The sequence below is a fragment of the Netta rufina genome, assembly GCF_964035555.1.
Source record: "Netta rufina genome assembly, chromosome: 1".
Classification (NCBI taxonomy): domain Eukaryota; kingdom Metazoa; phylum Chordata; class Aves; order Anseriformes; family Anatidae; genus Netta; species Netta rufina.
Genome location: NC_140123.1, coordinates 64,077,386 through 64,093,033, shown reverse-complemented (window position 1 = coordinate 64,093,033; position 15,648 = coordinate 64,077,386). Strand labels below are relative to the sequence as shown.

The 15,648-nt window shown below is 39.6% G+C and overlaps 1 protein-coding gene across 2 annotated transcripts in view; it reads right to left on the bottom strand.

The window, feature by feature from the left end:
- Window positions 1-13,777: 13,777 nt before the first annotated feature.
- The window catches only part of EDAR (ectodysplasin A receptor), a gene marked incomplete at both ends in the record, with an annotated part of 58,421 nt that continues 56,550 nt past the window's right edge, over window positions 13,778-15,648 (bottom strand). For both annotated transcript variants that reach the window (XM_084306426.1, XM_084306427.1), the window contains 2 exons: window positions 13,778-14,097; window positions 15,560-15,620. In XM_084306426.1, coding sequence (XP_084162552.1) covers window positions 13,778-14,097; window positions 15,560-15,620 — 381 coding nt within the window. The remainder of the gene's footprint in view (window positions 14,098-15,559; window positions 15,621-15,648) is intronic.

Sequence of the window (15,648 nt, the reverse complement as noted above, 5' to 3'; positions counted from 1 at the left end):
AAATTTTGATTGCAGTAAACTTGAGGTATCAAATGAGAATTTTTTAGGTACTTTAATTTCGTAATTTCTTGGCATTTGCTCTTTATCTGTGTTTTTGTAATATCTAGTATTTTGTCCTGCTTTATGTGAACTTCTCATGTAACTTTGCATTCTAATGCCCCTGAAAATGTAAACTAAAAACATTTCTTAAAATGCCTGGCCATAGCAATCCCTGTTAATAATGTTATACTTTAATGTTACTAATGTATTTTATATTAATTTCCAATTCAGTTTTTACTTGGTCTCTTAGTACCCACATTTTCTTTCTGAATGTGCTGAATGTATTCTTAGTCTGTCACAATTCAGTGTACAGAATTTTGTATGTGTAGGAAACGGAATACTTCCTAAAAATTCAACTTAGTCTTCCTTTTCTAATTTCTGATTCATCTTTTGTACTGTAACTACAGAAACTTTAATTGTAAAATTGAAACTACAATTAAAATGTGAAGATCTGTTGTATGTTAGTCTTTGACTAACACTGGCAGCCAGTATAAAATTTCAAATAGGTTTACTTCTCATTTTCTTACATTTTTCTTGTTTTTCCTGTGTCTTTTTTACCAGAAGTCTTTAAGTCTTTGAAGGTGGATTGAAATTGAAAGCAATATATATATATATATATATATTTTTTTTTTTTCAAGCAATCTGACTTTCATTTATGACAAACTTTTCTTGAAAAGATTCTACACCAGATTTGGCACCAAGACGTGGTACTGTCTCTTCTGTCTGGAAGAGAGAATGAGCAGCATGAGCTCTGTTGGTAGGAAAATAATTTAGGTAAATTTAAATAATACTAATAGTAGATAAAAGCTTTTGCTAACAATGGATTATGTTTTGGAATAAGTATTTCTTTTTCAGTAATTTCACATTTGTCAGATTTACCAGCATTGCAAAAAGCATCCATATACTTTCATCTGGAGACAAAACCCTCTTATTCAGGGAGTGTATTTCTAGTCCTCATGTGCTGCTCTGCCTTCTTAGTCATTATAATGCTAGAAAATAAATAAGCAAAAAAAATATATATAGAGAGAGAGACAAAATTGTTGGCTTTTCTATATCCACAGGAATGTTCTGTTCTTGGCTTTCAGTCTTCATTACTGTTGTTTGATAACCTACTACTCTTCCTTATGGTGCCAACTTAAGAAACAAAATGTGTTTTTTAATAATGGCAAAGATAATGTGGTAAAGAGGCGCACAGACTATGTGCCAAAGACCAATGTCTCTTGTGGTTTATATATAGTAGTGTCCTGGTTTTGGCTACAGTTAATTTTCTTCGTAGTGGCTGTTATTAATGCTGATAACAAACCGATGTTTTAGTTGTGGAGCAGTGCTCACACAGAGCCAAGGGCAGTTCAGCTCCCTGTGCCGCCCAGCTGGGAGGGGACACAGCCAGGACAGGTGACCCAAGATGGCCAAAGGGATGTCTCATGCCATGTGGTGTCATGCTGAGCAATAAACTGGGGGGCTGGCTTGGAGGGGGGGAGGCAGGTGCTCAAGGACTGGCTGGGCATCAGTCAGCAGGTGGCGAGCAGTTGTGTTACGCATCACTTGCTTTGTGTATATGTATGTATATATGTATATAATTATTATTATTTCCCCTTTATTTTCTGCCCAATTAATAATTTATTTATTTATTTTATAGTCCTATTAAACTGTCTTAATCTCAACCCATGAGTTTGACTCTTTTTCTGACTCTTTCCCCCATCCCACAGTGGGGAGTGTGCAAACAGCTGTGTGGTGCTCAGCTGCCTGCTGGGTTGAACCACAGGTAGAATCATAGAATATCCCGAGTTGGAAGGGACCCATAAGGATCATCGAGTCCAACTCCTGGCACCGCACAGTCACCATGTGACTAAGTGCACAGTCCAAATGCTTCTTAAACTCTGACAGGCTTGGTGCAGTGACTACTTCCTTGGGGAGCCTGTCCCAGTGTGCGACCACCCTCTTGGTGAAGAACCTCTTCCTGACGTCTAGCCTAAACTTCCCCTGCCTCAGCTTGACACCATTCCTGAGGGTCCTGTCACAGGTTGGCACCTGCCTCTCCACTCCCCCTCACGAGGAAGCTGTACACTGCGACGAGGTCTCCCCTCAGCCTTCTCTTCTCCAGGCTGAACAGGCCCAGTGCCCTCAGCTGCTCCTCATACATCTTCCCCTCTTGCCCCTTCACCATCTTCGTAGCCCTCCTCTGGACACTCTGAAACAGTTTAATGTCCTTGTACTGTGGTGCCCAGAACTGCACACAGTACTCGAGGTGGTCGCCCCAGCACAGAGTAGAGTGGGACAATCACCTCCCTTGACAAACAAGCGATGCTGTGCTTGATGCACCCCAGGATACGGTTGGCCCTCCTGGCCACCAGGGCACACTGCTGGCTCATGTTCAGCTTGCTGTCAACCACAACCCCCAGATCCCTCTCTGTGGAGCTGCTCTTCAGCATCTCGTCGCCCAGTCTATACATAAAGCCAAGGTTGCCCTGTCCCACATGCAGGACCTGGCACTTGCTTTTGTTAAACTTCATGTGGTTGGTGATTGCCCAGCTCTCCAATCTGTCCAGGTCTCTCTGCAAGGCCTTTCCACCTTCTTCTGAGTCCACAACTCACCCAACTTTGGTGTCGATGGCAAATTTGCTCAAAACACCTTCTGGTCCTACATCCAAATCATTTATAAAGACATTGAAGAGAACTGGCCCTAAAATGGAGCTCTGGGGGACCCCACTAGTGACCATCCACCTGCCTGATGTGGCCCCATTTACCACAACCCAGAAGCAAACAGAAAAAGGAGGAACAAAGAAAACATAGGTCTGCTACTTGAAGGGGAAGGTCTCCTCACAGACAATGACATAGGCAAAGCAGAGATGTTTAATGCCTTCTTTGCCTCCGTCTTCAATGCTGAGGATGGGCTTTGGGACCCAGGGTGCCCTGAGCAGGAGGACCATGACGGTGGGAATGACAAACTTCCAACTGATCCTGAACGTGTGCAGGATTTGCTGCTCCTTTTTCTGTTTGCATATCTAAAAAAAAACACCTTTTTATTGTTTCCCACAGACTTGTCCAGCTTCAGCTCTAGTTGGGCTTTGGCCACACAAATTTTCTCCCTGCAAATGCAAACAGCATCCCTGTATTCCTTCCACGTTGTCTGACCCTCTCTCCAGCAGCCGTACATTTTATTTTTTTGCCTAAGTTCCAGAAGAAGATCCCTGGTCAGCCAGGACGGGCTTCTGCCCCGCCTGCTTGACGTTCAATATTTTGGAATCACCTGATCTTGTGCTTTTAGGAGGCAGTGCTTAAAGACTGACCAGCACTGATGGATGCCAATGCCTTCAAAAGCAGCTTCCCAGGGGACCTTGCTGACTAGTTCCCTGAGCAACCTGAAGTCTGCTTTCCCCATATCCAGGGATGAAGTTTTGGTGGCAGTTTTCCTTCTGTCACCGTAAATTCTAAACTCAACCACTTCATGGTCACTATGGCTGGGATGGCTGCCAATTGCCACATCTCCCACAAGACCCTCTCTGTTCTCTAGCAACAGATCTAGGAGGGCACCTTTCCTAGCTGGCTCCCTTAGCACCTGCACCAAGAAGTTATCATCAGGTGCACCTCGCCTACCCTGCCTGTCCCTCCTAAAAAGCCTGTAACCATCTGGTAAGTGTTCACTGTTAGAAGAAGCGAACCACTGTTAATTTTCAATTTTTGTTATATTGAGTGTTTATGTTAAAATTAAATTTAAAAAGTGAACCTGTTAAATATTAATGTAATTAAATTAATGAAGGATTTGACTACGGATGAGATTAACAATTTTGATCTTAAGTAAATTTTAACAGAGCTGCAAAGAAAAATAGCAGTGCTCAATTTCCATTCATATTAAAGTAAACCTTAAAAGTACCAGAAAGCGAGCAATGAATTATACAAATGAATTTGGAGTGTCTTATGAAGAACAGATAGTTCTATAAATATAGCAGCTATTGTTAAGTTCCAGAATGCACATGTGATTTTTGACTCGGTATAACAATTCTTGGGTGTGCAGACAGTTAGTGGCCATTTGATTCTTTTATGTAAAAAAAATGAAAGTCAGACTTCAGTAGAGTTATATGGAAGCTAGACTTGTAATTTCAGAAATAATTTTTTAAACCAGTTGTGAGAGACAATTTATACTAATTCCTTATTAAGTGTCATAATAATATTCTGTGAAAATCTTTTAGAAATGTAAACTATGTCATATTTTTCCTGAATTCATCACTAATCAATTCTGTTAATGCAGAAATATTTGTGAATCCTAGTAGATAAGAGTAGAAAAAAAAAAAAAAAAAAAAGAAAAAGAAAAAAAAAGATTAACTTTGAATTGTTTTTCTTTGCTATCTCTTTTATAGTTTGTGTTGGATTGCACTGGTAAATATGCTTTTACTTATGGGACAAGCTGACTATAAAAGCAAACGAGGAGACTCTTATAACAATGATGTGATTTCAGGATCAGCGACTTTAAGGAAAATAAAATCTTCTAGGAAGAAATGGAACTAGCATGATCAGAAATAAATGGCAGTTTTTGAGCTATTCTGGTTCAATTTTTCATTGATAATCTATAGTAACTAAGCTAGCTAATAATGGTGTGTAACTTAGAAGCATAGATAACCTCTCTTACCTTTGTCATTAGGAGGCAGAAGTAGATATCAGCAAACTATCATACCAAAATCATCATATTTCTATATTTGCATTTCTAAATATTTGCTACATTGAGTTTTATACACACCTGCTTGTTGCAGGTCAGGTTAGGAGCAGGGGCAGGAAGGAACCTCAAGATGGGAGATAGCCCTCAGTGGCAATATCAAGCACTATTGCACCATTTTAAAAGGTTTTGCTTTGCCTGTTTGCCTAACTAAAAATGTGGCCCTGTTTCCAGTTTTCTGATGTGCACCTCTGTGGATCTTTTGTCCTGTGTGATACACTTCTACTGGATAAATGCTGAAGTCAGATGAAGAATAAATTTCTGTCAGATTGGTCACACCTGGGGGATCTCTTTGCAGTCTTTCCTTTCCAGGTGGAACCTAGACCTGCCTGCTTTTTGCTGCTTTTGCAGCATTTGGGTACTGTAATGTGAGCGTGAGATTCTACTACTTTATCCTTCTGTTGGAGGATTGTCTGCAACAAGAGCCATTGGACAGAGGTAACTAACTAGCTATTTCCCCTGTTTCCTGATTTCCTAAAGAAACATGGTTTTGGGGATCATTGTCCATCTGCACCCCCAAAAAGTGACGCTCTATTTTGAATATGTGAGCTGCTTCCAGCCAGATTTGGTAGCAGGCAAGAGAATACTAGTTTTCAACTAATTTTGAGGAAATGTGTTTGCGAAGAGAGAAACCTTATGAATCCCCTCACTTAAAAGAGAGACGGGGACTCCTACACTTGCTGGCAGCAGACAGCTGATCAGTCAGAACATGTAGCTTTTAGAGCCAGCTGCAGTCTGCTCTGCCTTGCTTGCATGTAGGTCTCCAGAAGCAATTACCTCCACTTCATGCCGCTGATGGTGGAAGGTTTCTGGTAGTCACACCTTGTCACTTTAAAGGGTGATAAAGAACTGGCCCCAAATTTTATGTTGCTACTTTTCGGAACAGCTGTGAGAGCCTTCATTAGGGAAGTTGAAGTGAGTATTGCATTTTTTTTTTTTCCACACCTATATACTGCATAATTTGTGTTGTAATCCCCCTTGCTGTTTATTGAAGGCTTCTTATCAAAACAGTAAAGACAGTGTTTCAGACAAGATTTACAAAGTCTAAATTGGGCAAATCTGAAGAAAGACAACTCCCTGGCCATCAGACAGTGGTACTTACAGAAGCATGGCAGATCTAAATGAACTAGGCTAACAGTGCCCAGCCTGGGCACTTGTAGTTGTGCTTCCTTCCTTCATATTTGTAACCTCCCACCTGATGAAAGGTTTGTCCTTTAAAGCAATATTTTGTAGTTCCCTTCCTTGTTCCCCTGAACATGACTGGCTTGTAATGCTTTTTGCGTAACTGAACTTAATCTATCTTGGCAAAAAGTCTATTCTAGCAGATAAATTAACCAGAAAGGTGAAAGTATGCTGAAGGCAACATTTTTTTCGACGAACTTTATTCATGATCAGCATAAATGTCTTTAATATATCATTTTACTTACCAGACCAGATTTAAAAGAGACTGTAAGCAGAGCTCATAATTCAGAGGTATGACAATGGATCCTTTAATTATGTACTGAATTTTTCACCCAAAAGTTAAATGACTTCGGGGATTGATGTCCTTGTAGAAAGCATTTATCTTCATGATAACATATTTAAATTTAGTCTAGAAAGTGTGAAAATTTGGTCTATGAAATTTGGTAAACCTTCACTTTGTAAATGGCTAGAGGAATTACTGTGATAAAGTAGTGCCCCTCTGTGCTCCTAGTATATAGCACTCACATTTTTAAAACTCACGGAAGTTACTGTGAAGGGAATGGTGCTGTGCTATGGTGTGTTCCTACCATCCTTCAGCATCTCCTGGAGAAATGCTGTGATGGGCAAAGGCATCTTTGTGTTATGCTGACTCTTGTAATGTGCTGTGTCCAAACCACCGCTACCCATTGTCAAAACCAGAAGCATTTGGGGTTGATGAAAGTCTGTAATGCAGACTTCTGACCATGGCCCTCCTTAATTAGATTTTTTTTTCATAACTTTGAAAGCATCGTAGATGTTTATGACTACCTAATCACTACTACAAGAGATAATTTTGAACGTAAGCACTTACTGTTTGCTTGCTTGTGGCTACTTTCTTTTTGTTATGTTTCTTTTGGTTTTGACTGGATGGTCCTGAATAAAAAATGAATAAGACGTAACATAACAAGACATTCTGATCAAAGTCACAGTCAATTACCTGAGAAAAGGGGATCCAGTAAACCAGTATCTCTAATAAATGACATCCCTGATCAGTGCAACTTAATGGAAAGTAACTGCTCTGGTAGACATGCACAAGCTAGGGCTGTAGGCTTGGTGGCTGGGATGCTGCTAAGAATAGCTGTGAAAGCTCAGCACAAGACAACATCCCTACTAATTAGATATCTTTAAGGTCATCTTCTGCTCCATAAAATGGCATCCTCAATGTGGTTAATTATGGAGAAAATAAATAAAAATATGTGATCCAGCTTACAGGAAAAAAAAGAAGGTATCATGTGGTAAAAGTTTCAGAAAGGAGCATAATATTCCACCCACACATCAGCTTCTTGGAAAAGTAATATGCCTTTGAAGAAGGTCAGAGATAATTAATGCTGCCAGACTGGTTTTGTCCTTAGGAAGAAATATTATTCTAGTATGTGGATTTAAGAGCTATTTATATAAGAAATGCAAATAAACAGATCTTCATCATTCCCCGGTCCTTCCCGAAATGTAACATCTTGATGTCCTCCTAGTTTCCACTGAAGCACGACTAACTTTTTTCAGAGCAGCCTTGCACACCAAGGCCAAATTTCAGAAACACAGCCTAACTCCACTTCCTTCCCGTTTTCAGTTTCAGCCTTTCTACTTACATGTCCTTAGTGTTACTTGTTCCTGATTTACTTCTATGTGGTGGATTAAGTTGGAAAGTCATTGTGCATTCCTGGGCTATTTCTTGGAATACTAATCTGAATGCTATTATAGACTTGTGTTAAGAGCAGCTTCTTTTACCAACAAGAAAAATGGACTCTCTCTTTTTTTTTTCTTTTTTTTTTTTTTTTTCTTCTTTTAGATGTGGTGGACAAATGAGGTGCCTGGGTATGACCTGTGTAACAACTAATCGGCTGCAGAGCATGCAAAGGCTCCTTATCATTATTCCATAATATAAGTATTCAGATGACAGTCTAGTTTTGCAGAACACTACCAAAAAGGAATCAACATTTTTCTGTCCTTGAAGAATGGTTGATAATGATAAATTAGTGCCTGAGGTAACAGGTGCTATGCTTTATAAATCATATCACAATAAATAATCAGAAGAACTTATTTGGATGCGGGGGAAATAGAATATATATGCAATATTACGTGTCTAGAACTAGATATAGGCTGATAGATCCAGTGCATTCTTACCTCGTTTATATGAATATACTTACTGGAATATCCACTAGGAAGCCTATCCAGTACATAACAGGGCACAAGTTCTCTTTGCTTTTCATTATCACAGAGAAGTACAGACGTTGCTTGCAGTGGAATGACTTCTACATGCAGGAGGTTCTTCTTTTACCTCCTGGTCATGATTTTCACTTGGAACACTAATTTTTTTCCCCACCTTTTAAATATACCTTCCTAATAGCAAAGCAGGACTTCTACACCATATGAGGTCTTGAGTTCACAACAGAGAACTTAGCATACAGATGGTGGGCTTCTCCTGTTTAAATCAGCATGCCTTTTTCAGGTCATCCTCCAACCCCTCTCACTGGGCATGTAACCACTTCACCTTTTTTTTTTTTTTTTCATGAAGAAGAGATTAAAGACCCCAAATTACAGAATATGGAGGCAGCCCACTGTTGTTGCTTTGTGCTCCAAAACAGACCTATCCTTTTTCGCTCACCTTGCTTCTGTTCACAGCAGGACCACCAGATAGTAGATGCTATACGGAAGCCAGTTCCCCACTGCAACCTAAGATAAGAGAGAGTCTGCAAAGCCAAGTGAGTTTCTCTAAGGAAAGAATAAGATGATACCAGGCAGGCTAAGAAAATAGGATTAGGTGGGAAAGGTCTTGCTAGGTGATAATCATTTTTCTTTTCTGGGAGGAACTTTCTACAAAGTCATTCAAAAGGCTGGTGATGGATTTCGAAACAGAAGGTCAGTCTGTAGATATGCAGTTAAGTGCCTTTTCTAGTGGGCACTGCTGATATTAAAAAAAAAAAAAATAAATAAACATTTCCAAGGACTTAAAGGGTCTTTTCAACCTCAAAGCTGGGTTTTACCACAGAATAAAGAAGAACAATTACCTTTTATGAAAAATGCATATGAAAAAGGAAATAAAAGTACTCCTTGATAACCTTCTCCTGGCCTCTCATTTCCTTGAGAGGGTGGGTCTTAAATTTTATTCCAACTCTAACAACTTTGATTGCAGCAAACTCTGTGCATCTCTGCTGACTCCCAGAAAAATTCATCTATATATTACCATCGGAGGCCTTATTATCTATCTGCCCCTGCCCTTATCAGTCCTCTCCCATTCCCTGCTGTGCAGTAGAGTCTCTGCTTTCTCACTTTTCTTCCCAGCCTTTCCCCCCTTGCACTCCTGAATCCTCTCTTGCTGCTGGTATGCTCCTTTGCTCTGAAAGATGTTTTTTTTCCTCTGTCCAGAGAAACAGCTTGAGACAGTAGGTGGCAATCAGGACATGGTAAAACAGCAGATTTTCCACTGTGTAGTGAAAATGCATCATTTTAAAGGAACATAAGATCATACAGTAACTGTGAATTAAATATTGTTCTGGAGTTAACTTAGACTTATTCAAGGGCATTCCTTATGAAGTATTTTTTATAAAGCCAAGACTGTGCTCAGGTTTCCTGATCATCAGGATTCTGGTAAGAATGACTTTAAACGTTATAATGTAATTAACCAACTTTTTTTTCCTTCAGTCTGTTCTTTGAGCATTACGTTAAAAAGCTCAGCCTAAAATAATGAGTGTTTCATAAAGAAGTGGTGCCAGGAGCTGGGGACAAAAAAATATTCCCCCTCAAAAAAAAAATAACAAAAAATTGGCAATTAGCTTCTCTACACCAAAATCAGGATTGATATTTGGTATTGAAGATGGTCTGTACTTGATCAAATACTGGTAAAGCGCCACTTCTAAGCAAAAGTGGTCATGCTTTCTTTAGGTTTTGGATCATTGAAATAAATCTGGTTTCAGATTCTGTCATAAGAACTGTATTTACATTTGAGGTAAAGTCTACCATAATAGATTGAAATCTGTAATGTTCTCATGTATAAATTCAGAAACTTCTAACTTCTTCTTGCTTGTTAAGTCTTGTTAATTTTTTATCATATTTAGGATAGCAGAGTCAATAATAGCTCTGCTCTAACCTTGTATCAGCCAAATTGTAAATACCAAGAACATTATTACGCAACGCCAGAGAAGCATTCATCTGATTCAATAATTCAAAAACAGAACACTAATTAACATCACTAATAATAGGTTGAGGTTCCTCTTCATTCTGTGTTTGCTGGCTGCAGGTATTTCAGAGACATTACTGAGCCAAAACAGTCACAAACCTGAAATACGTTACTTACTTGGTAAGATTCAACTCATCTAACCTTTGACATCCATAGAATAAATGTTTACATTTTCTGGCTTGCCACGCCAGATTCTCTTTATCGTTGAGAGACACTGTAGACTATAGTTAGAAGATGCAATTCGTCTTGATCATCTTAGATGTCTGCTTTAGTACAAGATTAATCTCAGGGCAGACACCTGCATTTGCACAGGTATATCCCAGTGAGCTGGAAGTGCCACACAGGAAGGAAAAAATGAAGCAAAATGGAAAAATTGAAACAAAGATGACATCCCGCTGGAGCTCTTGTGGTTTGGATTTGGTTTTCTTCTTTTGTTTCATTATTTTGCACAATGGAAGGACGTGGGGATTTTACTCAGATTTGATCTTGTGCTTTGTCAAGTTAAACCTAAGAAGCTGAAGCTTTTCCTTTGGATCATTGTCCATAAGCATGTTAAAGCAAAGAACAGTGGAGCCCTTCAGACATCGATGTGTTTTGATAGAGCAGCACCTGTTGCAGTGTGCCTTCACGCTACGTTAACTCCTGCTTACATAGTGCAGGGAGTGAAAAGACAGCAAAGTGAAACTCCAAACATCCTATCTTCCCAACCAGCTGGCAAGCTCTAAGCCTTTGTTGCACTTTCTGGAGCCTTTCTCTCCTTTAATTGTTGACAGAACAAGAATGTGTTCATCATGCTGAAAACAGAAACGAATCTGAACAAACAATATCCCAAATTGTTTTTTAAGCAGGACAGCATTTATTCCTTTTAGCAAATGTTTAATCTGTATGAAATACTTCGAAAGCCTTAGCTTAGTCCCCAGCTCCTGGGGGAAATGCAGTTTGGTGCTGTCTTCTGGAGATGTTGCGGTCTGCACAGCGCAGCACAGGCTCGGATGAATATAATTCTTCTATCACACAGCGAAAGCTTCCAAATAACGTCTTTGATAATGCCGTGTAGTACCGCTGGATTAGGAACACAAAATGAAAATGCCGTTGAGAGAGTGTTGCTGTTGTGAGATTACTCGCTGGTCTCACAGTCTGCACCACCTCTCAGGACATAAATAATAACTTTCAAATAGTTTCTCTAAGGAGTTGGGCATTTTTATAGTAGCTGGGAGGTGAAATATCGAATCAAAACTCAATTGTGAAAGGAAGAATGGTTTCTGCTTTGAAAGTTTCCAAAGCGTGAGGCAGACAGGCAATATGCTATGGGAGCACAAAGATTCCTTCATGTATGTTACCTTGCCGCTCCCATACCACAGGAATGTGCCTGCTCGCCCCTGGCTAACTTTTTAATTACACGTTTATAAGACAATACATGAAATAATAATAGTAAAAAAAGATAGTACAACTGCGTTTGACCTCTTTCTTTTATTAGCATATTTTATGTTCATATTTTACAATATAATAAGTTATATATACAGCATTAAACAAAATTATTAGAAAGTAAGCTTTGGCAAGATCTACAAGATTTTTTCATTCCTGTACATCTTTTGTGTAACAATAAAAATACTGTATACTAAATAAAATAATGTTAAATAGTCTGTGTTCACATTGGCACCAATGATTTCAAGACCCTAGATTTTTCAAGGCCCAATAAGCATAGAAACACGGATTCCTGTGTCATCTTTTAAGCATACAAATGGTGTGTACTATTAAATGAAACGTGAAGTATAGGAGACAGTCCCTTGACTAACACTGTTGTTACACACTGGCACAAGAGAAATCGAATCTTCCCATTTTCTTTTTTCCCTTTATTTTAGTAGTAACAGACCTAATCTGCAAACTCAAGGTCTTGAAAATCTTGAAGTTTGCAGAGTTGTCAGCAAATCTAGAAATCTTTCTGAAGCCTGTTGATGTCTGTACGAATTTGTCATTGATTTCAAGATAGAAAGAATTAGACCCATAAATTAAACATCAGTTAGCTAGTTAAATATTCAAATAAATGCAGCTTTCTTCTTCCTTTAAAATCAAAATTCTCATCAAATTTGGCATATGCAAATTAATGAAGAATGAGTTATGATACCAAAGAGGTGGTGAAAGAACAGCGAGAAGGATAGGTTTTGTGTTGCAGTACGTACTTCCTCTATGATACAGATCAAGTGCTGAAAAGATCGGCAAATACAGATGTCAAAGTGGGATCCTAAATGTTCAGCACAATTACCATTACTATCATAGATAATATCTAGTTATTAAGTGATGGAATACTGGTTGTTAACTTCAGGGTTATAGTTAATAATTTTTTATAACATTTTGTTCAGCCAAGCAGCTTGGAATTTAAATAGTATAGCTTTGCAAGTGCCAGTTCTTTTAATTCAGTGGCGACACTTGTTGAAACCTGTCAATGCTCCTTTTAGCTATAAATTAAGCATATACATTTGGTAACAGCTCCTGCCGTGTGGTCTGTACAAGTCTTACAGAACTTGTAACCAGCAAAATTGAAGTAGCTACTGGGACAAAACTAAGAGAAGATTTTGTTGCACACAAACTCATGATAGTGCCTTACCTTCCAGAGGAGTGAGTTTTCATTTGTGAGGACTACAGTACAGCATTTCAAAAACACGTGTTCCTGTACATTTCAGCTGTCCAAAGAAATCTACTCTATTTGCTCTCAGTGTCAAGCGTTGTCTGTTTGCTGTTGTCTGAAATTCCTCTGCTTGAAACATTATTTGATATATAGATGTCACTACTGGAAAAAATTGTTGTCGTAGTAGTGGACAAGCTGTTTTTTTTGGTAACAGCAAGGAAAAGAAAATCTTGTTGCTCTCCTCTCCACTCCTTAGTGGCTGCCAACTTTAATCCCTTCTTGCTAACCATCTTGCCCTAAGTGAACTTGCAGTTTGAATTTACCATTTTTGAAATGTCAGTATGGACCAAGAGTGCATTTACATGCATTATATACAGCGTTTTGAAGCACTTCCATCTGTAAATTATGTTGGGGCTTTTTTCATATAGTATAATTATTTTATCTGGAGATTGTGTATATACGCCTATGCACGTGCTTCTAGATTCAACAAATCCATAGGAAATACAGAAAATGAAACTGGTTACATATTAAATGCATTAGAGCTGATAGAAATGTAGGTGCCTAATGTGTATTAATTGATACTGTAGCAGTGGTGCTGTTGACTGCAACAATTAAACGGTTGAACAAAGCCCTAAGAGATAGGAGTATCTTCAGATAGCAATTCAGTGGCTTGAAAGCCAGGTGGGAAGGGTAGTGACAGGGTTATCTGCACATATACTCAAACATAGACTGAAAAATGGATCCTTTTCTGTCCACTTATTGCAAGTAACTGTTTAACTTAATCATTTTGTTTAATGACATGCTTCATACCAAGCTTCTCAGGAGATTTCTGCTCTCATTTTGGTAGACGTGTAACTTCACTTTTTTAGAAGTACAAGAGAAAAGCTTCCCATCAGTATGGGGAGTGATTACACAGAAGAAACGCCACGGGTCTCTTGTCCAAAGTCTTTGGCGTGCTGCTGGCTGGAATCATTGCTCTGGCAGGCGATGTGGGAGCACAGGCACGTCAGGACGTCACTGCTGGTTCAGGAGCAGGCATTGCTTGCGCCCACTCCAGGATATCTGCACACAAGGACTCGACAGCATCCAGCCGCTCGATTTGCACCAGTTTGGTTAGCAGTTCTGGGATGCTGTAGCCTGCTGTGCTGATGCGATCGAAAAGCTGCATGCCGTCTGTCATGCCACCTATTTCGTCTCGCTTCAGTCCAAAGCTCTCGGCGAGGTGGCGCCACGTTTTCACTATGGCTTTCTCTGTGTTGTAGGTTGAGCTGAGCATGCGGCTCGTCTTCTCCAGGCAGTCAAATGGCAGCTCCGTGGGGCTCAGACCTGCAAAGGGAGGTGTTTACGGTCAGATGGCTCTGTGAGCAAGTCTTGGCCATTCAAGGCATTTATTAAAATGCTGTGGTGTGTGCAGATAGCAATAAGCACGGCTAAAATCTTTAAGTGAGAGTCCCTGATAGATATGTCTAGCTTCAAAGTTATTGCCATATCTTACCTGGCAACGGTAGGGTACAATATTCATGGAATAACTGAGGTAAAAAGTAGGATGAAAAAGAAATACTGGATGGGTTTTATGTGTTCCTATGGTACTACCCCTTCCTGCAACGATTTACTTGCTATTAGAAGTATATTGGAAACATATCCCTAGTGAGCAGCTCCATTAAACACACCTCTGCACGTCCAGCATAGTGTCTGAGCTCGAGAGACAGCTCTGACCCTTCCCTGAGTCTGTCAGCAGCAGCTGCTGTAACATCGCTGTAATTGAAAGTTGCCCTTGTAGGAATGTGAGGAGTGAGGTGAAGCAATGATGCCAGATGCTCACAAGCATAAAGGACCCTGCAAATGTTCAATTGTCATTGTTATCACTGAGTCTCTAGAGAGGATTTAACATTCATCCTGTGAGGAAAAAACTATTTTTTCCTGGACTTTTTTTTTTTTCTATGTACTACTGGTCACAGAATAGAGGAGAGAATCAGCTACTGTGTTTTTTTTTTCTTCTTTTTTTTTTTTTTTCTTTTTCTTTTTTTTTTTTTTCTGAAAACAGTCTTTTGCTTCTGTAGTTTTCCTGCTTCATACCCCACAGCAGCAATTTGGTGGGAAATGGAGCTCCCTGAACCATAGAAAACTCACAAAGGTATGTGCACATCAAGTGTGTGGGGAAAAAAAAAAAAAAAAAAAAAAAGGTAAATGCAGTCTTGTCCTTTGTTCTGCAGGAAAATTAATTCATGTCCCTTCTGCCGAAACACTACAGCTAGTCAAGTGCTGAAGACACTTAAAACACTGACCTACTTGGAAACTGCACTTGTGAGAAGTGGGACAGCATTTAAAGAAGCAGAGTAGGTCGAGACTTTTGTCTGAAATGCAGTTCTGATCCTCCACAAATCACACTTTCCTCTGGAACTAATTTATACCTGTTATCCACCTCACTAAAGGGACCAATCAAGCAGCTTTCCTCTAGATGAAGAATGTGAGAGTGCTTCTCCACAGCTTCGATGTCCAAGCACAACCCAGCACTACCCTTGCTGCTCTCCAGAGGAAGGAAGACCATGCACACATCTGGAGGGAAGCTGTGGTGTGCAAACCCAGCCCAGACAGCTCTGAAACTGGGGCATCATGATGCTTCCTAGCAGGTGAGTACGAATCTGCTCACAGGGTCTTTTTCCAGATTTGCACTTCCTTTCCATGAAGCTCTCCTTTCCACAGGAACACAGAGGGATTTCTATTTTACAGCAAACTGCTCTGATCCAGTTCTGTGCTGCAACTATAGGTGCAAGTTTTGTGCACTCACCTTCTGCGACGTCGCATACGTTAGCGTACACATCCAGTATCTTTTTCCTTCTACTTTGAATCTGAAAGAGAAGAGCATTATTGCATTAT